This window comes from Phoenix dactylifera, unplaced genomic scaffold (assembly GCF_009389715.1).
Source record: "Phoenix dactylifera cultivar Barhee BC4 unplaced genomic scaffold, palm_55x_up_171113_PBpolish2nd_filt_p 000007F, whole genome shotgun sequence".
NCBI classification, from domain to species: Eukaryota; Viridiplantae; Streptophyta; class Magnoliopsida; order Arecales; family Arecaceae; genus Phoenix; species Phoenix dactylifera.
In genome coordinates, this window is record NW_024067666.1 from 26552 (window position 1) to 52159 (window position 25608).

The window sequence follows — 25608 nt, forward strand, 5'->3', positions numbered from 1 at the left end:
ATCCATAACGGGTTCAACCCGACTCGATTGCCACTCCTAATTTACTTAGCTTTATAAGTTTGTGCTACATTAACAATATGATGGCCTAAGCTTGACCTATTAAAGTTCTAATACTAGGCTTGAAAGCTTGAGATTGATCCTCTTTGATTTTATGGGCTGCACCCACATTTATTGTGCGTGATAGTATGAGTCGCTGTTGTACCAAAGAAAAAAAAAAAAAACAAAAAACTTACCCAGCCGTCGGTGGGCCACTCGGGCCCATTAAGGACTAGGCTAGAGAAGATTTAATTTAATATAAGCAAGAGTCCAGGTTAAAAAGGTTAATACGTATTTGGAACAAAGGGCTATAAATAAAGCATATATCAACCAAGTGGGGTTTTCGGAAGACTTTCTCTCGCACGTCCCTCCAAACGAAAAACCCATCGCTGCTATTCGATCCCGGCGGCAATGGCCGAAGCTTTCTGTCTCTACTAAATCCAAACCTCAAACCACTCTTCCCTTATTCTTCTCTCCAACGATGGGGTCGACCCTCTTGCCGAGAGCCTTCGCCGGGCTTCGATCGATCCGTTCTGCGGCTTTCGTTACCCAGGATTCAAGACGGATCTACAATTCGTTTACCAAGGAAGGATTGCTTCTTTTGCTTCACTTAATGCGAAAAATCCGATCTTTTTCATATCTTTTTTGTGGGTTTTCCGGATTTAATTGATTTTTGGCGGTATCTGATCTCGTTTCTTGATATTGGGTTCTCTACCTTCTAATAAATGCATGATAGTGTTTAGATTTTTGGGCGTTCTTACGATAGATCAGTGATATCTCTTGGAACTTTGATGATTTTGGATTTAAATTCGTTTGTTCCACTTCTGTGGCTAGTTTTCTATTATTGGATACCCTTAATTCGTATATTGGTAATTTACGTGCATCTGTTGTAAGACAAATGCTACAAATGCTATAGTGCCGTTTCTGATTGCAAATTGTTTTCTTTTGGATTTTTGGCTTTTGTAATTTTTTTAATGAGGGTTTAGATGGAGAGATGAGGTTTAGTAATCATGTGATCCTCTTCAGGAAAAGTTTTGGCTTTCTTGCTATCTTTCTAGCTGACAGATTTTGCTTTTCGATTTTTTTTATTTAAATATTCTGCAGAGGAGGGCATCTTATGGTGGTACAAATTTGCCTTCTTTTGCTGCCCCAAATTTTGGATTTATTCGCTGTGATGCAACTACTTCACCAAGTGCAAGAATCATCACATCCGCAATTCATTCTAAAGCTCATAATGAACCTGTTGTTTCTGCTGAATGGCTTCATGCTAATCTTAGAGAGCCTGATGTTAAGGTGCGTTGTACTTTCCACTGGTTTGTTTATAAGTTAGAAGCTCTCTTGATGCTAAGTAATCACCAATGAGTTCTTATTAAATCTATTTTTGAAGGTACGCCGTCTTCCTAGGGTGGAGATTGTTTCACTGCATTTTTATTGTATATTAATCTTTGAATTTGTAATATGTAGTGTTGTAATTTTTTAAACTTTACGTGATCTGTGAATGATTGAATGAAGCTTTGATCATATTACATGATCATCACACTGTTTTAAAGAGATAAAGGAATTAAGAATGGTGGAATGGATTTCATATACCCCAAAAATTATTAGGGGGATTCAAATTTCGGGTAGCTTATCCTTGTGATGCCCATCTAATAGTATCAACAGCCTTTGTTCTTAAAGAGAGAAGGTATGACAATGCTTGGATTTATCCGAGAGATGGCATTGTGCCATGATGCGAGACATGGTCTTAATCAAATCTTGAGTTGTGACTATTGTAGTTGATCAAATGGATACAAAGATAGCAATAGTATTAAACTTTACTTAAACAAACCAAATGGTCATGGAGAGCACGACTAAAGTTTTAACAAAACTGCAAATTTTAGACAAAATTTCGTACAACTTTTAGATTAAATCTATTGTATAAAATAGTATACCTTCAAGATCACAATCAAACGAAGCTATGCTACGGAGAGGTAGAGGGGCTTGCATGAAATGTTTTTGACACCCATGTTGAAAGAAAAGTGATTGGAGCACTTCTCCACAGGACTCTAGTTTTCATGTGGGATATTCTTCTGGTAAACAGTGGACAAAAGATGCTGGGGATGACAATACAATGGGATCACAATCCATTAGAAACTGATCCTGCCGAGTTCAATGCAACCAGACCCTTAGTGACACAATTTTTTGTTACTACTATATATAGATAATCACTGTTCAGCCAGTTGCCTATAAATATTTAATGTTCAAAATGTAGTTTTTTTCTGTTAATTAACTGACATGGATGAGTTTGAAGTTTGGAAAATTTCTAGTTACTATTTGATCTTCTAATTAATGGTTTAAATAATCAATTAATCATTATTATGTGAGAAGCATTTTCTATACTGCTGGCATCTTTTGGATAGTTCATAAGTTACCCAAAACAATGTGATGTTTTCTTAACTTTAATTTTATCCTTGCCGTTAATTCATGTTTTGCATAATCCTTTACGTATCTCGCTTAATGCTTTTAGAAGCTTTTAAACTTTTTGGAATTCCTTCTAAAGCATCCTTTATTATTTGTTTTCTGAATTTACTTGGTTTCTGACTATCATGAAGGGATTACAATTTGGTGCAGATACATCATAGGCTAGTAAACATATTATTGGTTCGGTTTCCTAGAAAAGCTTTGACAAAAACTTTGATTATTCGAGATTGTACTCATTTTTATTGTGACTGTTTCTTGGAAGTCTTTATCTTAACCCATTGTAGTCCATCTAATAAGACATGCGTTAACCCCCCTCCAACCATTTTAGAGCACTAATGACCACTCAATGAATTCATATTCCTTTTATTTTATGTCACTGGAATCAGACAAGTGTTAGTTGCAGCAACAATCATCTTCAGTAGTTCTGTTCTCTATTGGGATTGTTGCATTGGTGTACCTGTTAAAGAGGGTACATGTGCAAATGTTAATTACTGGCAGAAAGAACAATCTCTCTCTTTCTGGATATAATAATCTAATCAGAAAAGGAGATTGCATATCCTATTATTCTGTCATTCTAACTCTACTATGAGATGTACTTTTTTGTTGTTCACTTGCTTTTTTTTGCAAGACATATCTCGGTTATTAATATTCTGACAAACCATGAAATCATTGGACTGTCCTCTAGGATTCTTTTTTTTTTTTTTGGTTTCTGTATGTATTTAAGCACTTTAAAGGGTGAATTTGTTTGCATGCACTTACATATCAATTTCAGATAGATAAATGCAATGCATTGCCTAGGCAATATTTCTAAAACAGTGAGAGTTCAAATTATTGGTAAAGTATTATATGCATTTGTCCTTTTGAACTATCATATATTATGTCATGGAAGTATTGAAAGTTTGTTGGTTCCTGTGGTTCTAATGTGGCCAATTGTGTAGCTAGTTGTACTTTGGCTCATTATTTTCACTGACCTTTCGTAGTTGACTTTAGAGTTCATGTTGACATAAATACTATTTTTTTTTATTCTTTTTCCTCTGTGATCCTCACATCTTTTTTACTGTTTCCTTTTGCCAGGTTGTAGATGCTTCATGGTACATGCCAGATGAGCAAAGAAATCCATTCCAAGAATATCAGGTCTTTTTGCAGTATGTTATTTGTATATCTTCAGATGATTTTTAGTGGTCTATGAAGTTTTGTTGCATATTCTATAAAGTAAAGCTTGTTAAATAAGATTTTAACCCTTGGTAGATGGCATGATGCATGTTGGTAACGTTTATGGTCATCATTTGCATGATAAGCAAATTCTAAGATATATATATATATATATATATATATATATATATATATATATATATATATATTCCCAGATATACATCCCATATGACTTCCAAATTAAGTATAACTGTTTATTTGGATAGCTTTTTATATTCACGGCTAAGCATGACCGAGTATTGAAAAATCAACTAAAAATTGTTTTCAGATACAACTTGCTTTAATTATTGTTAATAGGTCTAACAATCTTGAGATGTAGTGATTGATGCAGAACAAAAGAACGTTACTAGTTCAGTTAAAGGTTTGGTTCAAGGATATGAAGGTGATTGTTAGCACCTGAAGTTGGTTAAGTGAAGTCTAGTCTTTGCTAATTGAAACCCAACCAAATGCTAATTCTGGATCCATTGGGGTCAAATATTAGTTTGAATCATGGAAATCATAGACCCCAATCACATATTAATTTAGGTTCAAGATGAAGCAATATGATATCCAGCATACAACTTCATTAAATTTCATGAATGCTGAAACCTGCAGACCTAGATGATTGAATTTAGCTCTTGTTTCAGTTATTTAGGCTTTCATTTTCAATTATACTGCTCTTGTTATTTGAACAGTGTATATTGGATGATCTAATCTTTAGTTTGGGGGAGCTTAGATCAGACGGAGGATGCAGCAACTTAAGTAATAAAATGCCATGCCATCAAATCAATAAGATCTGGTCCCTCTAGGGATGCTGGCTAAAGGGAAAATGGAAGAGAGAGAAAGGAATAAATGCCTCTTCTTACTTGGGCACTTGTGTACCCCTTTTGCCTACCTCATCTCTTTCCCGCAAACCATAGAGGCTGCCAATTTATTATGTAGATATGATGGTTTAATTTTGTCTGATTAGGGTCTAGTTATGTTGATCGTTTGTTAAGATGTAATGACATGATGTTCTGACAAGAAGATATTTGAAGATATTTGGTGTACATTCTTCTCCTCTTGGAGGCTCTTTGATGCTCTCTTCTCTTTTCTACTTCCATCTTCCTCTTCTCATTACTACCTTGAAAACGTTCTCTTTCTGGTGAAGTTTTCCTATGATCAATTCTCCAGATTATACCAGGTTCAACTTTTTATTTAGGGAAAAAACCCTTGAAAGCAGTCCTTACATCTCCTGAGATTGCATTAGTTGGTATTAGCGCTATTGATCCTATAATGGAAACTCTTTCATCAACTCCTAATCAAGATGATGAAAATCTATGAATGCGAGAACTGGCTCCAGGGCACTACATTAATTTGAAAGTGTGAAACAGTAGCATGGCTACCTAGAGATGCAGGTATTAGAAATGTTGCAAAATTTTTGATGAGATTTAAATCCATTCTCAAATCCATCATCAATATTAGATGATGCAAATGAAATCTACAATCTTCTTGTCTTTTTCTTTTCTTTTCTTTCTTTTTTTTTTTGGAGAAATGCTCTGGGGATACCACCCCCAGGTTTCAGACCCTTGACCTATCTTAAGTGGAGAAGGCTGCCAACTAATTGAGCTAAGGTTGGTTAGCTTCCATCTTCATGACATGACAGATAATTATCCATACAAGTCACCTAAAACACATAGACTGGCACATCCAGATGGTGGGATAAATGTTGCGGAATAAACACATTTTAAATTTTGCTAACCCATATTGGCTCAACATCAATGTTTAAATGGTCTAAGCTCGAGTCCAGTTCATGTTTGGCAATGAGCTAGATTCCAGCTTATACCTATATCGAGCTCGTTCATGTTTATTGGGCCAAGTTCATGTTCAATGGCCCGATATTAAGATTGATCTAAGACTCAGTTCAAGCTATGTTTGAGACATTAAATTTGGTTTGAGTCTTGATAGGCTTGGACTTGTGTCCATAGCTAACATTCACCAACTCTAATAGTCCTAATAGGTTTAGCTTTTGAAAGTTCGACTTGATTGCATGGTGGCATCCTAAGATGGAGAAGACTAGATGGACTTAAGTTATGAAATAGATGACATTTAGGGAAAGGATATGCTTGGCTACTCCTATCCTTTTCCTCCATGTTGTCATATAAGCCATTTTGACATCTTTTAATTTAAATTGATATCTTCTTAGGTGGGCATATCCTTTCCCTGGACATCATCTCTTTTATAATTTAAGTCCATCTTGTCTTCTTATCTTGTGATGCTATCATGAAATCTTGTGAAATTTTCAGAAGGTAAACCTGTAAGGACGCTTGGCGAATGTTAGCTATTCAACCAAGTGCAAGTCTATCAAAACTCAAACCATGTTTGATGTCTCAAAAAATGACTCCAACTTAATGTTGAACCAGTCTTGATATTAGGCCATTGAACATGAAGTGGGTCTAATAAACATGACCTAACTTGATGCAAGTACAAATGGGACTCGAGCTTATTGCCGAACAATTATGAATTAGACTCAGGCTCAAACTATTTAAACATTGATGTTAAGCCAATACGAGTTAGCCAATTTCAAAATTAACTTTTATTTTGCAATGATAAGCAACCTGTTAACCTCGGACAACCATTTCTTGGTTTCCTGTTTGGAAGTCAATGTTGTGCTTTTCGCCATGGATTCATAAAACACTGGAACGGGATAGTACCATCAGTATCTTGACATTTTTACTTGGAATTGACACCGGTGATGGTATCGAGACATTGAAACCATCTGTCTCGGTACACATCGGCTGTACCAATCTGGACCAATGCATTCCAACGGTACCATACCGGTCATATTGGCTGTTATTAATGGTTTTTCATTCTTTTTGATGCTATTAGTTTTGGTACATAAAGTTGGTATTTCGAACTAGTACCGACTGGTATCATACTGTTCTATTGGAAAAACAGTTTGGAGTTCGGTATTGGTATTTAAAATCCTGTTTTTTCACAGAATTATCAGTAGTAACTAAAAGATTTCATTCCTTTTGGAAAAAGTAAGAGTCTTTTTGCATGCTGTTTCTGAAGCCTGAGGACAGCAAGAAGTGTGTCAAGCAATATGAAGGTGAGCCACAGAGCAACTTCCAAGCCCAACTGAATTCAGTATTGCATGCAAGGGGCAGTTAGGCAGTTTTTCAGGCATTGTGGAGACTCTCCACTATTGGAAGTCCATTGGCTTGCATGCAACAAATCTTTGGGAGGCTGAAAGTGGCTTGAAGTTTAAAATGGCAGAATTCCACAGTAGCATGGGCTTGGAAGGATTTCTTGATTGGATCATTAGTTGCAGCCATTTTGTCGGCTGCTCAACTAAGTGAGAGGAGAAATCTGACAAGTTCTCAGGAGCTAAATTGAGGGGTGGTGCACATAGTTGATGCAGTCAAACAAAAGAATCCTATAGTATGACTTTTTTATGGGCTGATGCATGATAAAAAATGCAGTTTATTGTTCTCACAGCTTGACAACATGCTATTAAACTAACCATTTAAGTAATATCTACAGTCCTATTGTCCATACCGTTCTATGACAGAACCATGTTGAGTCTTTGAGGTCTTTCTATGTAGCAAGGCACTAAACGACTTTCCTGTTTATTAGTTCAGCTCTCAAATAAGTCAATAATAATAATGGGATTTCTGCTCTATCCAAGAATTTTTCTTATATCTTGTTCATATGCTGAATAAAGGCATCAATCAAATGTTCATCATCTCCAGTTGATAGATTCATTTCTTTAATCATTTTAAAGGTACCAGCTAGATTAAAGCTCATATTTGAATGGTGAAGTTCATAACCAAATGCCAAATTTGCTTATCACTCACCTAAATAATCCATCATTGTAGCTTTTACCTACCTTCAACCCATTTAGGTGATGTCAAGTGATTCTAGGCTTGCCAATTTGATGGAGTGTCATCAGATTACTGCAATTTATTTTATCTTGTTCACTAAAGAGACATGGACATGATATGAGAAAATTTAAATAGCAAAGATTGTTTTATAGTAGGAATGACTAGAGATAAAGACGGGACTAACCAAATATGTGAAGTGTTAAAATGAATAACAGTATCTGATGGTGGAAGGCATTTAACAATCTATTACTTTTTCTGGTCCACAATACGATGGTGGCCGTGTGGAACTTAGTTAATGCGCTGGTCCTAGCCTGTATTGTTATTATATCTCAGCTTGCTCATTATATACAGTAGGAAGGAGGCTTAGAGTTCAAGCACACAAACCATCACTCAACACTTTATTGGATGGTTGTTTAACAAACCTTACTTGGTCTTAAATAAACATCTGAGCACAGCACTATTCACTACATGAGCATGTGGGAGCCCTAACTTGAGGCACTGTGAGGATTTAAGTTGTACGCATTTCATTCAATTTAGAATTATTTTCCATGATCAGCTTTCTGTGTAGAAGAATACATTTTGAGCCAAGGTCCGCCGTACCGGTACCGGTCGGCGTACTGGTGGCAGCCCGGACCGGTACATATCGGTCCCGTACCAGTCCGAATCGGTCCGTATCGGTCTGAACCGGTTCCGTACCGGTTCTCCAACAATAAACTACCGATACCGGATTCCACGCTGATCCGGTACCGGTCCCAGGCCGGACCGGTACGGACTGGTACGATAGACCATGTTTTGAGCAAATTCTTTTATCAAATTTGTTTCTTTTCTTGCTTGTTTTGTAGTAATAATGCTCTCTTTTTTTCTTGTAATTCAGGTGGCTCACATTCCTGGTGCCTTATTCTTTGATGTTGATGGAATATCAGATCGAACGTCTAAGGTGGGATGAACTTACTTGTCTTGTTTTTATCCTTAATATCTTGGAACGCAATTGATATGCGATATTATAGTTTGATCAAACAAGGAGCATCAAGTTTTGGGAGTTTTTCTCTTAACAATTGTTTACAATTTATTGACAGTTACCTTGATATTCTAAATCTTTTCTCTTATTGAATTTGCATCTTGCAGAATTTGCTCTTATTTTCTTCAATCTTCCTTGTTTATATAGATGCACCAAGCTCTTGTTACATCATCTATAGAATTTTCAGTAACTAATGCAAACTTGAAACTAGAAAAAGATAAAATGACGCACTACTAACTAAATCTAGTAATTCTTTTTTGAGTTCTTTTTAATTTATCTTTCTGTGTTAAGGTCTAGTAACATGAATGGAATCACGAGCAAGAAGCCTGAAGTCATTTATCTGCAGTAGGCTAAATTTGAAGAGCATCTTCAAAGTTCAAATCTGTTGACAACCTTCTCCCTTGGATCCTCCTTCTTCAAGGACACTTAAGTTGGGCCTACTCTGTTGTTTTTACCTTGCATTGTGCAGGCTGTCATCTCAGATGTACCTTATTTTAGCCTCTATTAGGGCGATGAAGTAGGATTGAACAAATAATATATTAAAAATACATAATACATATTTTAACCATGAAAGAAGTTCTAGATGTTTTACTTTGCAGTCTTATCAAATCCCAGTAACTCGCTCCTATGCTTTTAATGAGGTACTGATTTCCATTTTTAGCATCCTTGGTTCTACCATAGGTCCACCTAACTCCCTTGTCTTTGCTGTACTCATCTTATGCTTATGTTCCCTTGCCATTGCCCAACATTTTGATTAAATACAGTCTAGCTGTCTCATATCCATCTCAAAATATTTTCCTTAATCATGTAATGCTTAAGAGGTTCATCTACATGAACTATCTCTCTATGTATTTCTATAAAGCCAAGGTGATAAAGAACAATGTTTGGACTTTGGAGAATCTCACATACTTCATTTCAAATCAAATGCCCAATTCCGCTCATTTTAACTATAATGGTCAAGGACTCATCATATAATATGTTTCTTACACATAATGATGTAAATGTAAAGCATCTATGCTTAAGGCCCTGCTTCATAAATCTGATCTAGGTGGACAACTTATTTAGCTTCATTTGTTAACATTATATCCTCTAGAATAACTTGCAGAATGGGCAATCTAAATATCAAAAATATTTGTTTATAATCCTGCTGATGATTTGAAATGTATGCTATAAATAACTTAAAGAGAAACATGTGGTTTATTTTTTTTAAAAAAATAGAGACCTTGAACATTGGCACTATTTGGAAATAAAGGACAGCTATATCCTATTTCCAGTGTTTATTTAGCGCTATATCACACCAGTGTAGAGCCCTCAAACATCCTACCTTGTTATCTTTATCAGGCTATAAGAATTCAAAATTTATTGCATATGAACAATGAATCAACCATATTATTTATTAATGTACTCATTTTTAATACAAGATCCAAGCAATCATGTTGATTGTGCCAGTTAAACTGTTGGGATAATTCATGGGTCTCTTAGTTACATGTTTCTTCTAAGCCGGATTTTTTCTCCTCATTCTAGATATTGACTTTGCCATCATCATTCATAGCTCGTTTTGTTTTATGGGTTTTTGTCTTGAGTTAAACATATTACTTCCTGCTGGCATCAAGATCTATAATTGTTCCCAGCAACATTTGAATGAGACAAAAAGTTCTGCATGCCACAGTATATATTTCTTTGTTGGTCCCCAATTTGCTCAACCTCATTATTGAACAGTTTAATTTTAAGGATCTACAGTTTGATTAATGAGAGGGTACAGTAATTGGTTGCTGGGGACAATCCATCATACTATAAAAGATGGGTGCAAAAATCATAATTAGCAGGAGCAAATAAGAAGGTTACATGTGAATAAGATTCATGTAGTGAGTTCTCAAGAAAAAAAGATTCATGTAGTGGAGCCTCTAGTATCATGTCAAACACTTGCAATGTATATTATAATCATGCCAAAGATGGAATCATGCTTATCTATTTTTGGTATGTTTTGCTAGAATTGTTTTTCAGTGAATATTCATTAGTTTGATTTATCATTTATATCTTCCTTTTCTTGAATTTTGACTTTTGAACATGACCAACAATTAATGCAAGCAATTTGAATCAGTTGCCGCACATGTTGCCGTCAGAAGAAGCTTTTGCTGCTGCTGTTTCTGCTCTTGGAATCTATAACAAAGATGGGGTAATTGTTTATGACGGAAAGGGTATATTCAGTGCAGCTCGTGTATGGTGGTAAGCTATTTGCTTGATGTAGTAATTACTATGTCTTTATTTTAGTTAAGGAACTTTGTTTATTCTGATAACTTGATGATGCCAATGCTGCTAAAAAATCCATCATTGATGTATTTCAGAAATTTTATCTAGAGTACAGCTTTATAATATCTGCATAAACTTGAGAAAGTCCTTAAAGCAAACTTAGGACAATCTTTTTACACCTAATATATGAAGAAATATAGGAAAATTGGTTTAATACTAAAGTTTTTCCTTCTCAGCTTCTTGGTGCTTTCAGACATTCTATCTAATTACCAATACTCTCAGTCTTTCCATTAGGATAATTTAATTGATACACTACTCGTAGGATAGCCATATCGCTAGGTTTTGTGATGATGAGAAAAAAAACATTTGAATATGCCTAACTTTGAAAGAATGTTGAGAAAATGTTCGGAGTTTAGAACAATGAAGAAAAGAATATGTGCAAAAGCATATGCGAAATTTATGACCAAATTGGGGACTCAGTCACTCAGTAATATGCAGCGAAGAGCCAAAAAACACCCACAATTTTTCACTATTTACTAGAAACTAACAAAGCTGTCTCTTACTAACAATAAAAGAGGATGAGGCTAATGGCTAACTTTAGTTGATGAAGATTTCTTGAACATGATAATGACTGCATTTTTTGCCTATTTTTAACTTAACATTTTAACGTGGATATAATACCTTCATTAGGAAAATAAAAAAATAAAATAAATATTTGGATTCATGTCGATCTATTAATATATCAATGTATCTGTGTTATGCATTGTTGTCAAAACTGGTGCCTAGTGCCTATATGGTCCACGTAAGCACTTAGAGGGGCTAGACCATGTAGACATTAGTTCATTAAAATATACATTGATAGTTACGTTCTTTTTTTAAAAAAAATTCTACATTCTTGTTTTATATTATGTTCACTCTTGTGAGACAAATAAACTGATTTAAAAAAAATTGAGAATGAAGCTAATATAGTTGTGTTATTGTTTTCCTTATATTATCTACCTCCCCACTCAACCCTAGAGATGCCTCTCTCCCCGTAAGCTAGCAGGAGCAATCCTCCATAGCTGGCTGCCCATCCATCCAACAATGCACCTATAGCCCTCATAGTTTTGCTATCATTTTCCTTATTTCATCTATCTCCCCACTCAACCCTAGAGATGCCTCCCTCCCCATTAAGCTAGAAGGAGCAACCATCCACAGCTGGCTGCCCATCCATCCAACTGTGCACCTACCTTCCAACAGCTGTTCGACTATCAGTGACCCTTCGATAGCCTATAGGAAACCATCCAACTGTCCAAAGGCCCAATGATCTTTTTGTTTTTTTTTTTTCCCTAAGGCATCCACTTCTTGCTTTTCATCTCCTTTTTCTTCCTCTTTTTCTTCTCTCAGCATTTGAAATCCTTTTTTATTTTTTCCTTCTTCTTCTACATCCTCTCCTTTCTTGTCATTTAACAAATCCTTCCATTTTTTTTCCTTCCTATCCGTCTTCCTTGTTTCTTGTCCTTTTCATTTTCTTTCCATTCTTTTGTCTTTTTCTAATTTTTTATTTTAAGTTCTCTGTTTGTTCGCAATATTTTTATTCTCTCTATTGCAATCTTTGTTGAGAATATTGACTTTCAGTTAAGCTTATGACTTATGATTTTTTTTTTGGACTGGTAAACTTTGTTATAAGGGCAACATGGGAATAAATTTTGATAGAAGGAATCTTTTCTGCATATTCCCTCTTATTTTTTATTTATATCTACTTTACACGTAGCCCGACTGAGAAGTCCTTGTTCAATTGGCAAGGACATTGCTTCCGAAAATGATGATGTAAAGGGAAATGCAAGTGAATAGGATTGCAAATGAGCACTGCTATGATCAACTGCCAAGGGAATTACATGAGTTTCCTATAATTCTGGTAAGACTTTGATGGCTTCAGTACATTATGCGACACCATCATCATCATGGGTAATGACCTGTGCTTATAGTAGAATGGGGAGAGATATATCTCCAGTGCAGAAAAGGACTATATGACCATGATTCTTTGGAAGATTGTTGGGGTCTGATTATCAATTTGTTGCTATAATAAAACTCTGATGACCCTTCATTGTTCTGTGTTCAATAGTAGAAGAGAATGCCAGTAAGCTGATTTTTAAAATGCTTTTCTGATTCAATAGTCTCACATTACAAAATGGAGTCCTATAAAGCTTGATGTACAGGTAGTTGGACGCCGAATCGGATTAAGGGCTTGATTCTAGAGATAGATATTACTAGTTATGATGATGTAATTATCAAGGGGTATTTTTAAGGTTGATCTTAGTGACATGCATTATTTTACAGCTGTCGACAGGTTGTTTTGTTGCTTCACAAATTCGGCAAACTTCTTAGAATGTCTCACCAATGTTGTACAATACTATTTAGATAGACAACGGACATATTCCGAATAATCCTGTGGAGACGTTTGGAGCTTCTCCAAAATTGATTTGATCATTTGTTACTCGGGTTCTAGGTGTGAGACGCTCATTTTGTATGGACATTGTAATCTTTTGTCTCATCTTTCTTAACCGTGCTTCTCCTCCCTCTCTATCAAAAAAAACCCTCTGATTGCTTTGTCTCTCACATGGACACAATTTTAATGCATTATTTCAATTTATTGGAAGTAGGCTTTTTCCCCTAACAAGTTCATTTCTTATGATTGCCAAATAGGATGTTCCGAGTCTTTGGACATGATAAGGTTTGGGTGTTGGATGGTGGCTTACCAGAGTGGCGTGCTTCTGGATTTGACGTTGAATCTAGTGCATCTGGAGATGCCATATTGAAAGCAAGTGCAGCTAGGGAAGCAGTTGAAAAGGTTTATCATGGACAGCTGGTATGTGTACTTCTCTATAATATATTAATGGAGTATTATGATGAAATTAATTTTGTTGGTGTGGATCACTTTATTTGGTTCCAAATGCAATTATGTATTGTAATGATAGGTTTGCATTATTGAACATGCACCAATAAAAAGGGTGGCCCAATGCATGAGTCTCCCGCCATTGCGGGTGTAAGGAGGGTCTAATTTTTGGAGCCTTACCTTCTGGTGCGAAGAGATTGTTTCGATGTTTCAAACTTATGACCTCCAGGTCACAATGTAGCAATCTTACCATTGTGCCAATGCTCACCCTCTATCGAACATGCACCTATCTTTTCCCTAAAATTGCGACCTTTTGTATGCTATTACATGAGGACTTGTGGGTTTGGCATTCACATTCCTTTGCTCCTTGACTTCTGACATGACCAATTATATACTAGAATGATCGTTGATTAATTAACCTATCTTTTCTAGTTTGTATTTAACTGGAAAAACTTCCTACACATTTCCCTTTGTTTAAAGGATGGAGACACGTGGAAAGTGGCTTGCGGAGGTGAGGTGATAGACATCTGTTTACTATATGTTTTATCTTTTACACTTCGTATATGAAATTACTTAACTAACAGAGTTTTGTCAGCTTCTCAAGTCATCTGTGTGTGGATGAATAATGGATTGGACAGAGAATGTGCAAACTTGATTAAATTAGAAACAGAAGCAATGGAAATTTAACTTTCTTAACCTTTTAAAAATGTCAATTTGGTATTTAGTAAGCTATTGGACTATTGCTAATTGTCAATGCAGGTGTACTTATTCAAACAGTTCAATATTTGGAACTACCACTGACCCATAGCTATGGTTAGATATCACGACATTCATTGCCACCATAAGCTTCTGACTTGCTGAAATAATTGATATCAGCTCTCTGTATATATCTGGGTCATTTTCTTACAGAACCAGTAGAATATATATCTGCTCAGGAAGTACTCTTTTTTGCAGGTTGGCCCTGCTACATTTGAAGCAAAGTTCCAGCCTCATCTTGTGTGGATGCTTGAACAGGTTAGGATAGTGTATATTGCTTACCTGCTTCTGAAGTAGATATCATTAGTGGCTCATCTCTTTGTTGACGATAGGTGCTTGCTATAAGTGAAAGTATTCAATTAATGAAAAGGTGAAATTAATTTCTTTGAAACTGATACAGATAATAAAATAACTTATATTTGGGTAGAGATATTACACTTTGGCTTTGGGTTTCTATAGATAGATCTACTTAATTCTCTCTCGATATGACATTCTTCCTGAATTTGCTAGTGGACAATTTTATCAGGTTGCATTTTGAAGTGATGCAACTTCGATAAATTTCTTCTTCTCAAAATATTAACTTACAATGAAGAGCCTTGGTCCATCTATATACGATTTACTTCACCGATCAAATTGTGGTTAAATAAAATATTAGAATTTTCTACAGCCATCCTTCAATTTAACGTGAACCCTCTTTGTCTATGAATTGGTGCAGAGATACCTTGTTAAGGCAACTTGAGCCAAAAGTAGGGTACATTATTAAGTTTTCAGCATCTGAAATAATAAGCAACTTTTTATTCCCCTAGATTTGGAAAGAGTCTAGAGAAAGAAAGAAGACAAGAGTTGGTAATATGGGATTTGCATTATTCTTTTCTAGATTATCTCAATGCTGATGTCTGTAGTGATGAGGCACCAGTTAAAGTTTATTTTATTTCTCAGTATCTAATAATTTTGAGCTGTGAGTATTTGCAGAAATGCAATATGATATGGATTTTTGTGCCACTTTTGTGCCATATGTTTGCGTGGTGAAGACATAAGTTGTCACTTATTCATAGGTGGCGGGATATGTTCGATCTATTTCTTTTTCCTTTTCCCTCTGACATTGTTGGGCATGCAATGCCTTATTGTATAGCTTTGCAATGATTCTTGTCAAAACTTGTTTCTGGGGTGTTGATGTGGAACTTATGGAGGAGAAGGTGCATAGTTTTCTTTGAGATAAGGACAAGCTGGTGGCTATTTAATTGAGAAGATCAAAAGGAAATTATCTTGCAATTGGCATCATTCTTCTGTTTTTTAAGTAAAGAACATTCTCAATATTTTGTGAAGCTAAACTGAGCACTTCTTACTTTTTTGCTTCAGCTGTACTTTTGAGCTGAATTATGGTTAGTTTGAGAATAATTCATTTATGCTCATTGTGGCACCATCTCTTTGTATTATCTAGATATGAATGATTTTCCATGAAATGGATCTGAGGGCATCCAGTGGACTATTAGGTGTGAGGCTTTCAGTAACGTTATGGCAGAATTTAGACATAAGCATACAAAGAAGTGGCAGCATGGGTCTTCAGGGATGAATTAGTCATGCTAAAGAGGTTGGCATGAGATAAGCTGTTTATATTTCTACTTGACCATTTTGATGCTTTGTTATTATCATCAATCCTTATTCCTTACTGAGTTGCTTCCAAATACTCTGACTAAAAAATGACAAGGGTCGAAAATTGTTAGAGCTAGATTGGTTGTGTGCCTATCTGCCTAGTTACCAATCTCTTTTTTGTCATACTAAAATGTATATCAGTTTTCTTGAACAAAGCAAGGTTAGAAATAGATAATCTTCATTTCTTTTTCATTCTCTCTGAAAAAGAAATTATCCAGCTCTAGGTTCCGTAGAGTTTAAGCATCAAAATTGTGTGATGCGGTAGGTTTACTTGCGAAGGCTAATTTAGGAATTTCCTTTTATTGTATTAAGTTATTTTTTTATTGGGTTAAACTAAGAGACCGATAGTGTTCAAGTTGTTTCCTAGGACTTCAGGCATGCATTATGTGAATGCTGAACTTAAGTATGATCAAGCTGTACTTTTTGTTTTATCTCTTCTTTATCTAGTGTCGTTATTTCCTTTCGCCCTTTTTAAGCCTCTTTTTCTTTGATGAAGATCAGCTTAGATTGTAATATATTTATTGCCATTATTTGGGTTTTGCCATTTTGCCCATTTGACCACGGCATTGGTTTAAGGAACTGCTTGTTTACCTGCAGCGAATATATTTGTTTGGTTGCTTGCAATTCAATTGCTACTTGCAATTTTCATTGCATAAAAAGCCTCCAAGTTGCATCATGTATTGGTTAAAAACGCCTTGGTACCAATGGCATCTTAAGTTGCAAATCCTATCCCGTCCATCTTGCATCCTCGCACCCTCTTAACAGCCTAGATTAGATTACATTTCCATATTATATAATATTAATATACTAAATATCAGTTATTTATTTTAATAATATCTGCTATAAAATATAAATTATAATTATAGTAATGCATATCATTTATAATATAAATAATTTATAACAGTATGTTATTGTAATAGTTAATATAATAATCGTTTAACAATATAACTATTATTGTTAGGATTAGAGTATACTAATAATGCTATTATTATATCACCATGACTCATATTATATTCTATATATAATATTATCATAGTAATCATAATTATATTATAGTAACTATGCTATAATAATTGTTAATTATTATCATATGAGTTATAAAATATATGTGTGTTCTTATCATCATAATATATCTAATCATTATATCAAATAATTTGTATCATAATAATATTATGTAATTATCATAGTAACTCATGCTACAAACATATCTATTATTCTAATAATAGTATAACTATCATTGTTTCAACTAATTTTCGATTAATGCAATTACTATAATAATTATTAGGATAATATTGTAATAATCATATAATAATATCATTACTTTATGATAATTGTACTTATTTATATTATAGAGATTCATATTATTATTATTATAATATAATAGTATAACTTATATATAACAAATATTATATATAACTATAATATAATGAAATAATATTTATTAATGTTATAAGAGGTTTCTAATTTTCTGCATGAAATGTTTGCGGTACTCTGATTTGATTGCTTGTATTACTACATATGTGTGTGCGCCCGGGGTATATCAGTTTTGTTGCTAATAGATATTTGTGAGGCACTGATGCTTTGACTGCTTGAATTTTGAATTCCAAATTTATACATGACTATGAAAAGAGAACTATATGAGGTTTTATTTATTTATTTATTTAGTTTTGATGAATTCTGGGTTCATGGTAATTGGTTTTGTAACTTAATTTTTCTCATGGTCTTTTTTTTTAAATGAATAAATCAAATGACTTGTCTGTTTCAGATTAAACAAAACATTGATGCTCAAACACATCAACATATAGATGCTCGATCAAAGCCTAGGTAAGTGAATGATATCATATCTATTGTTCTATATTTTATGCTCCTCCATAGTTGAAAGATATAAACTTTTTTCATATATGCATCTAAGTTGTTCTGTATGGTTATAGTTGATCTCGCTCAAGTTTTTCCACTTCATTAAAAATATATGAAGTATAAATTAATGGCAAAATATTCTCTATACCTATGGTTATATATTGATACCAATTATAATCTTATTCTTCCATGATATATATATGTAATTTTATAAAGAATATGAAGTCTGTAATGTATATACTAACTACTCATAACTTTTCTTGATTGAAATGCTTTACTTATCCAAAAGAAAGAATGAAAAATAAAAACCATAGTTCTTTTCATCCTAGAAGCAAATAAAGACATATAATTAATTGAATTTGTCTTTTCCATCTGAATGTACATAAATCCTCTTTGCAAAAGCAAACTTGATATTGGCTAGATCAAATGATTTTAGCAATTAGTTCATGTCTGCTTTTCGAATAATGAAAGGACCTCTGACCTCATTGAAGCTACGCAAGTAGTGATTTTTAAATAAGTTGTGGAGATAAGATGTGGCAAGGTGGCATAGATACATCCTCGGACCAAGAAAGTTAAGTTGTCTATAACACAAGTTAGGGAGAACTGGGTTCCTATGAGTGCTTGACCTCTGTTATTGTCATCTCTTGATGTATCTTCTTTTATCCATCGAATTGAAGGTGTCATCCATAACCTTCAAAACTAGATCCTCTTAGTGCAATCTTTAAAGGTTAACATTGAAACATAGAACCACGAATCAAAGCAAATTAGAAGCTGACAGTACAGGACAGTGATGGAAACAATTGAGGTGATATAGTTGTTGGCGCACCAAAGAGCATCATGATAAGGAGAGGGGCTCAAATTTGTATGGAATGATTATGGAAAAGAAGAAAGGAAAATCCAAGAAAATTTTTAAAGGTATAAAAGAAACTGAAAATTTTTAAAGGCATAAAATTTTTAAGCACAAGAATTATATCCTTCAAATGAAGAAATCAAGGATTCATGAAGTGGACCCAAATAAGTTAGGTAAGACTTGTTGGTCATGCTTATGGTAAGTTGATGTTACTAGTAACTGTAAACATGAAGAACAGTCTCTCGTATGTTTATGCTTGGCTTTATGGATTCTCTTTCTTCAAGGGTTCTTATTGAAGGTCAAGCGTTCAACTCCTCTAGAGTTTGGGGTGCCACTTACCACCTTCTCACTACTTTTTGGAAACCTTTTTGCTGAAACTTTCCTTTTATATACTGTCCTAGCAAATGATGTTTAAGTTTGCGTGTCTCTTAGTTCCTTCTCGGCCATACTTGAGCAATCATCATTCTACAAAAATTATTCATATTCATAACTGTCTCCTTGAGAAAGTATGTTCAGTTTATTTGACACAGTGTCACCTGAGTTTTGAAAGAGGAACGTTCGTATGTATATGCAAAGCAGTGGTATAGAATGATAGATTCTATGAAAGTCCGTATCCAATTCAGAGGTTGGAAGGACTCTTTGTACCTAAAAATAAGAACAAGCCAAAACAGCACCATATTTTTTTTATCAGTTTGTGTGCTTCTAGGGTGCCGTGTTGGCAATTACATAATATATGCATACTTGATGGATAAAATCTGGTATACCCTACAAACAGGGGGAGCCTTCCACCAACAAAGATATGCTTAGGACATAAGATAGAGCCATCATTTTTTCCAAGTTGAATAAAACTCATGAAGTAGCTAGACTGAATTAAGTAATGTATGAAGGTAATTAAAAATTATTTCACTATGCATATGAGATAAAGCTTTGGCCTTGTCAGATATAAGACCGTTAGTCTCTACATGTAATCAACTCAAAATTCTTTGCAACACCAAGAAATTGTTAAATATTGGTTGCAATACCCTAATCTTCATGTGGAATCAGCTCAGAATTGTTGTAATACTAAAAAAATTGGAGAGAATTCATTATTTTGCTGGAGATAAATATAGTAAATCAGAAAAATATATTAAAATTACTAGAGATAAATGCAGCAAATTCATATTATCCTGGACATATAAATGCAGCAAGCCAGCAATGGATTAAAAATTCTATTATTCAAGAAAGTAAATGGAACAACATGAAAAAAATGAATGTAGCAATATTGAAAAATGCACCACAACAAGGAAAACATGTGTAGAAAACCCACTCCAGGGAAAAAAGAACTTAAGGAGGATTTAACCCTACCCATCATCTGATACACATGGGTGAGAAATTCCGACATCCAAATAGAAAGACGGTCTCTAGTCATGCTAGAGATGAATAAAGGGAAAAAGCACAAATGATCAACAAATGAAGAAGGAAAAATAGGGGGTTAAAACACCGACATATTGACACTGGATGCTTCTGCTATTCCACAAGTGTGTTGCTGCTAGTGTTCTGCTCCTCATGTCTTGTTATTAGTGCTTCGATAACCTCCATTTCCCTCCCACCTTGACTCTGTCTCTCTTTTCTCTTCTCTCAATTAGGGCATAAGAGAATAGGACACGGGAGAGATGGATGCCAACTGCTAACTTAGCATACAGATTTCTTCTTCTCTCATTTTCAGCAGAATGAAGCAACCTAGAAAACCATTGTCTTCTTCTTATTCATTGAATCTCATTATCACTTGTTCCAGGAGAGTTATTACACGTTGCATTTTTCTTTACATTTGATATTTGGAGGGCATGTGACACTTGAACACTAACTGGGAGCCTATTTGCTTTGCAAAATTGATTGCCATCAATGTGTAACAACCCTTGGATTTGCTTTCACTCTAATATCAATTTTAACATCGAGGTTCGAAGAACATGCATTGATGGGTTGTAAATTTGATTTATCAATATATTCTATGAACTTTTTTTCATTTTTTTTCTAATTAAAAAATGATGATGATTGGTTTTGTTAACATATGAGTGAAGAAAGCCTTATGCATGTCTTCCAGTTATGTGGAGCAGCTGTGGGTAGCTAGCAGAAGAAATTTCATAGATTAGGCACAAGTCGTTTAAGAGGAAAGCAAGATGCTTTAGTCTCAACGAGGAAATAGCAATCTGTATCATTTTCAGTTGTCAATGTTGCATCTTTAGGTCTTGATGTATCTGCCGATGTTTTTAAACTTTGGCATAAAAGACAAAAAAAGAAACTTGAATTTGACCCAAAATACCATGCATGTCTCTTCATGCCAGGCAATGTTTTGGTCTTCACACATTTCAGTTCTTGTACTGGTGGTGCATTCTTTTATTTCCATTTTTCATGTCCTGCATATTTCAAACCTTGTTGGTTTTATAAAGATGCCTGGTTGTATCTCAGGTTTGATGGCATAGCTCTGGAGCCACGGAAGGGAATTAGAAGTGGTCATGTGCCTGGCAGCAAATGCATTCCTTTTGGTCAGGTAGGAAACTGCATCGATTTCCTAAGTAATTATTTACATGCCCATCTTTGGAAGGAACCGATTCTTGTTTCATGCATCTGGACATGACCTCTTGGGGAGTGTCAGAAATTGCTTTGACAATTATCCTTTAAAGTTTGAATAATTAAAGCAAATAAGAAAAGACCTGTGGGGGATGATTCTGATAGGTAAGGGTGTCGGTTGTGAGACATCTGATTATTGTGGGCCTCATGCAGATAGCAAATAGATGGACTGCTTTGATTTACTCATGAAAACTTTCTAAATGTTAGCTACATATGCGTAAGGTTTGGGATGCTCGTGATGCATGTGCTTGGAACAGCTGCAACATAGAGATATGTCAATAAATGGTTTGATTAAGCTAACTATTCACATACCAATTTTAAGTTTCAAGTTGAACACATGAAAGTAGTGTATTTTGTGCTGATGCCTGTAATTAATGTGGATGGAACCTAAATTTAAATTAAATCAACAACTTTGTAAACTTAACCTGCTTTGTCCTGCACATGTAAACATACATCTTGATTCATTCCTGTTGGGGCCTACACAAATTTCATTGTGCGTTTGACAGGTATTACAATTTCCTATTTAACCTTGTGAAGAAATTCTGTTATTGCTGATCATGAATGACAGAAGATATTAAGAGTTGTGTGAGTAGAACCTATATTAGTACTGGTATACCACCCTCTTGAGGCTCTACTCTTGTTGGCAACATGGCATAGTTAAAAGGGATATTTAATTATATATAATGGTGAGATTGTTTAGCTAGTAGATGCTAAAGATTCTTTTATAATGGAAACTATGCACAAGTCAATTGAAAATTATGGGATTTGAGAGAGAGAGAGAGAGAAATTAGTTTTGAATATAAGTGAAACATGCCATTGTTGTTAAAACCTTATGATTTATGATCGAGATCTGATGATCCGGTTCAAGATAGCCCTAAGATCTGTATCCCATCCTTGGACCAGGATCAATTTGGCATCACAACATGTAGATCCATATGATGGACTATACATTCTTTGGATCATAATATCCAATTTGATTATGTTATTTACATATTAAATTATGTATAGGTCCACTTTATATAATTTCTGTGGTTTTTAAATTACTTATCATTGATAAATTTCAAATAATAAAACTGGCAAGTCTGTTATTGGAGTTCATAAAGTCAAAACGTCTTATTGTTTGTATGCTTTTTATTCTCCATTCATCCATTTTATAGTTCAGGCATATCTCAAGCTTTACATCTTTTATATTTAGGAATTTCTGAAAGAAATCAGAAAAACTCTTACAATCTATGCTCCGATCCGATTAAGAAGAAAGATGATCTCTACAATGTTTAGAGATAGATTCTAATAAATAAAAATTTGGACACTCAATTGGTAAAGTGACATGCAGCCTAATGTAGTAGAGGCTCAAAGAATGAAGAATTACTAGGCCTGAATCTTGAATAATTTTTCTTTTTTGTGAGAAAAAGGAGCGTATCTCTCTCTTCTCTCTGAGAAGCTGTGTTTTAGTTAGTGATATGTGGAGATATTTAGACACTCGTTGCTGCTCTCCCCTAGCGATTAAGAACTTGTTGTGTCTAAATGAACTTGGATTACCTCCATGGTGGCCACGACAGCTAATTGGGGCATTTTGGACTATAATCCATAAAATGAGGTCTTCTCCTGGCTTTCTACTATTTGCAAATTCAATAGCTTCCAGTTCATAATCATGCTTTCTTTTACCTTATTGCAGATGCTGGATAATTCGCAGATGCTCTTGCCTGCAGGTGAACTTACTAAAAGATTTGAGCAAGCAGGTTAGAGCTAATCTCTTCATATCTAAACATAATTTTCTATAGATGGTTATCCAAGTCTATGCCTTTTTACATATTGACTTAACGAAAAAAAGCATCTTGCATGACATGATATATGTGCACTAGACACATTTTCCACATGAGAAAATATTTTTTGTGATTGTACTGTCATTAAAAATCTGGAGATTACTCATTCTGTGCAGGCTGCAGCTACATAAATTTTCTAGATCCATCTAATTTTAAATACTAATGGACTGTGGAAAGGACTCACAATTAGTTTGTTAAAGTCTTGATTGCAGATCTATTGAATTTCCTCTCCTTTAAGTTAGACAGCATGATGGTTCGATCTATCCTGGGTAAAGTCTCCTGGTGATTGCACCAGAGACATGAGATGGATCCTTCTATTTACAGCACTAGAAACTTCTCTGCCAAAGCTAGTTATGTAGTTATCTCTTTAATCACTATAGTTTCAACCTATCTTATCACAACTGTATTAATTGAACAAAATTAGAAATATCACTTAACCGTCCTCCTTTTTGTCATTCTCACTCGAAATATGAAGGCAGAGTTATTAACTACATTATACCAAGATGTTCTTCATAGCCTTTATTAATTTTGTGAATGGCAACCAATAAATGAGTGACCCACTAACTCTACTCAGATAAGCGCCCTGTAATTTGATGGCCTGAAACTTTTTGGACATTCTATTCAAGCATAAGTGTGTGCATCTTTTGCTCATAAATATTGTCTAGTGCATCTCTTAACCAATGGCATTATTTGTACTTAAAGAAATTCCATATCCTTGGGTAATACGGTACTTTTTTTTTTAACAATTGCTACCAAAACCCAACCTTGTTGTAGGTATCTCTTTAGATCGCCCCGTGGTCACTTCTTGTGGTACTGGTGTAACTGCTTGCATACTTGCCTTGGTAAGACTTTTTTCCTTTTTAATTTTCACGGTAGTCTTAGTTTTGGTGCTTTCTACAAGGAATGAAATAACTAGTTCATTTTATTTCAGGGTCTTTATCGGATGGGAAAGACTGATGTTCCAATCTATGATGGATCTTGGACTGAATGGGGATCCCAATCTGACACGCCCGTTACCACTGCTTGAATAGTTTGTTGTGCCTCGTGTTTTTCTTCTCATTTTTTGTAGTTCAAACCAAGAGAACATGAGCAAGATGGATATACTTGCGCCGAACAGAGGCTTCTTATGTCACATTGTACATGATTTATTTTAGACAAAGTGATTTATTCAAAGCCATCGAATCAAAAATTAGATTTCGGAAGGTAATACCGTTGTTCACTAGAGAATGGTGATAGAACTGATGTGGGCATAGGTGGAACTAACCGAAGGAGGCAATGGCCTACCCTTTTACATTTTTATGTTTTTTTTTTCTTTGAATATTGGTTGTTCTTTTGAAACTGGCAAAATACTTCCAGTTCCATTGTTGAGGAGGAGGGGGGGAGGGGCGCGGGGTATGATATGTACAAAATCTCAGCCAATATAAACTGATATACCATGAGATGTCAACTGAAATAATATCAATATATCAGCTGTGATTTTCAATCAGTATTTTATTACTTAAATAATTTTTAAATAAATGAATCCTAAAAGCAATATATAATTGTTGCTAATCTTGGTTGTACTATACGTTTGAAATCATGATAACTTGATTTCTATGTATTGGCTGAGATTTTGATATCTTGGGGCTCGTTTGGTTCGCGGGAAAAGAAGGGGAGAAAGTGTGGTCAACGGGAAAATAATGAAATGCCTCTTGTTTGGTTGGAGTTTTCAAAGGAGAGAGAAGGGAAAGTTGTATTCCCATGGAAATGTGATTCCCACATTTCATGGGAAAGTCTTTCCCATGAGAAACATGGGAAAGTTACTTTCTCATGAGGCGGGAATCGCTCCATTTTTACTTTTTCCCAAAAAGTTCCTTCAGCATTAAAGAAGCATTAAAGAGGCATTAAAAACCTAATTTTTATTTAGGGCATAATAGGAATTATATATAACTTTCCTAGGAAAGTGGATGGCCAACCAAACATGAAATTTGTCACTTTCCCATGGTCAACCAAACATGCCAAAAGTACTTTCCTAGGCATCCTCTTCCTAGGAATTTGTTTTCCAGGAATCATATTCCTAGGAAGGAAAATGCTTCCCGCGAACCAAACGAGCCCTTGGTCCCAATGCATCGAGACGGAACTATAGCATTCCTTGCCATAGAGTAGTTTTGTATGTTTTTTATCTGCACAATGTATTAGAGCTAGAAAGGCAAAGAGAACCATTGGGAGGTAGAAGAATATTTGTGAAATTATATAAATCTTATTCTAAATATCTAATCTCAAGTTCTTAACTGGTTGATAATGTGATCTATGCTTGGTTGCGTGTCATCGATGATCGTGGAATAAATTTACTTTAGAGATGTTAGCTTGCATGAATGGTATACCCT

General features: G+C 34.8%; 1 protein-coding gene across 1 annotated transcript; it reads left to right on the forward strand.

The window, feature by feature from the left end:
* Nucleotides 1-364: 364 nt before the first annotated feature.
* LOC103705425 (thiosulfate/3-mercaptopyruvate sulfurtransferase 1, mitochondrial-like) lies at nucleotides 365-24449 on the forward strand. Its single transcript, XM_008789132.3, has 12 exons — nucleotides 365-622; nucleotides 1141-1329; nucleotides 3571-3630; nucleotides 8428-8490; nucleotides 10673-10797; nucleotides 13507-13669; nucleotides 14651-14710; nucleotides 17871-17929; nucleotides 21258-21339; nucleotides 23095-23158; nucleotides 24017-24084; nucleotides 24174-24449. Exons 1-12 carry the CDS (start codon nucleotides 518-520, stop codon nucleotides 24267-24269), a joined length of 1134 nt encoding a protein of 377 aa, XP_008787354.1. The 5' UTR covers nucleotides 365-517; the 3' UTR covers nucleotides 24270-24449.
* The last annotated feature ends 1159 nt before the right edge of the window (nucleotides 24450-25608 follow it).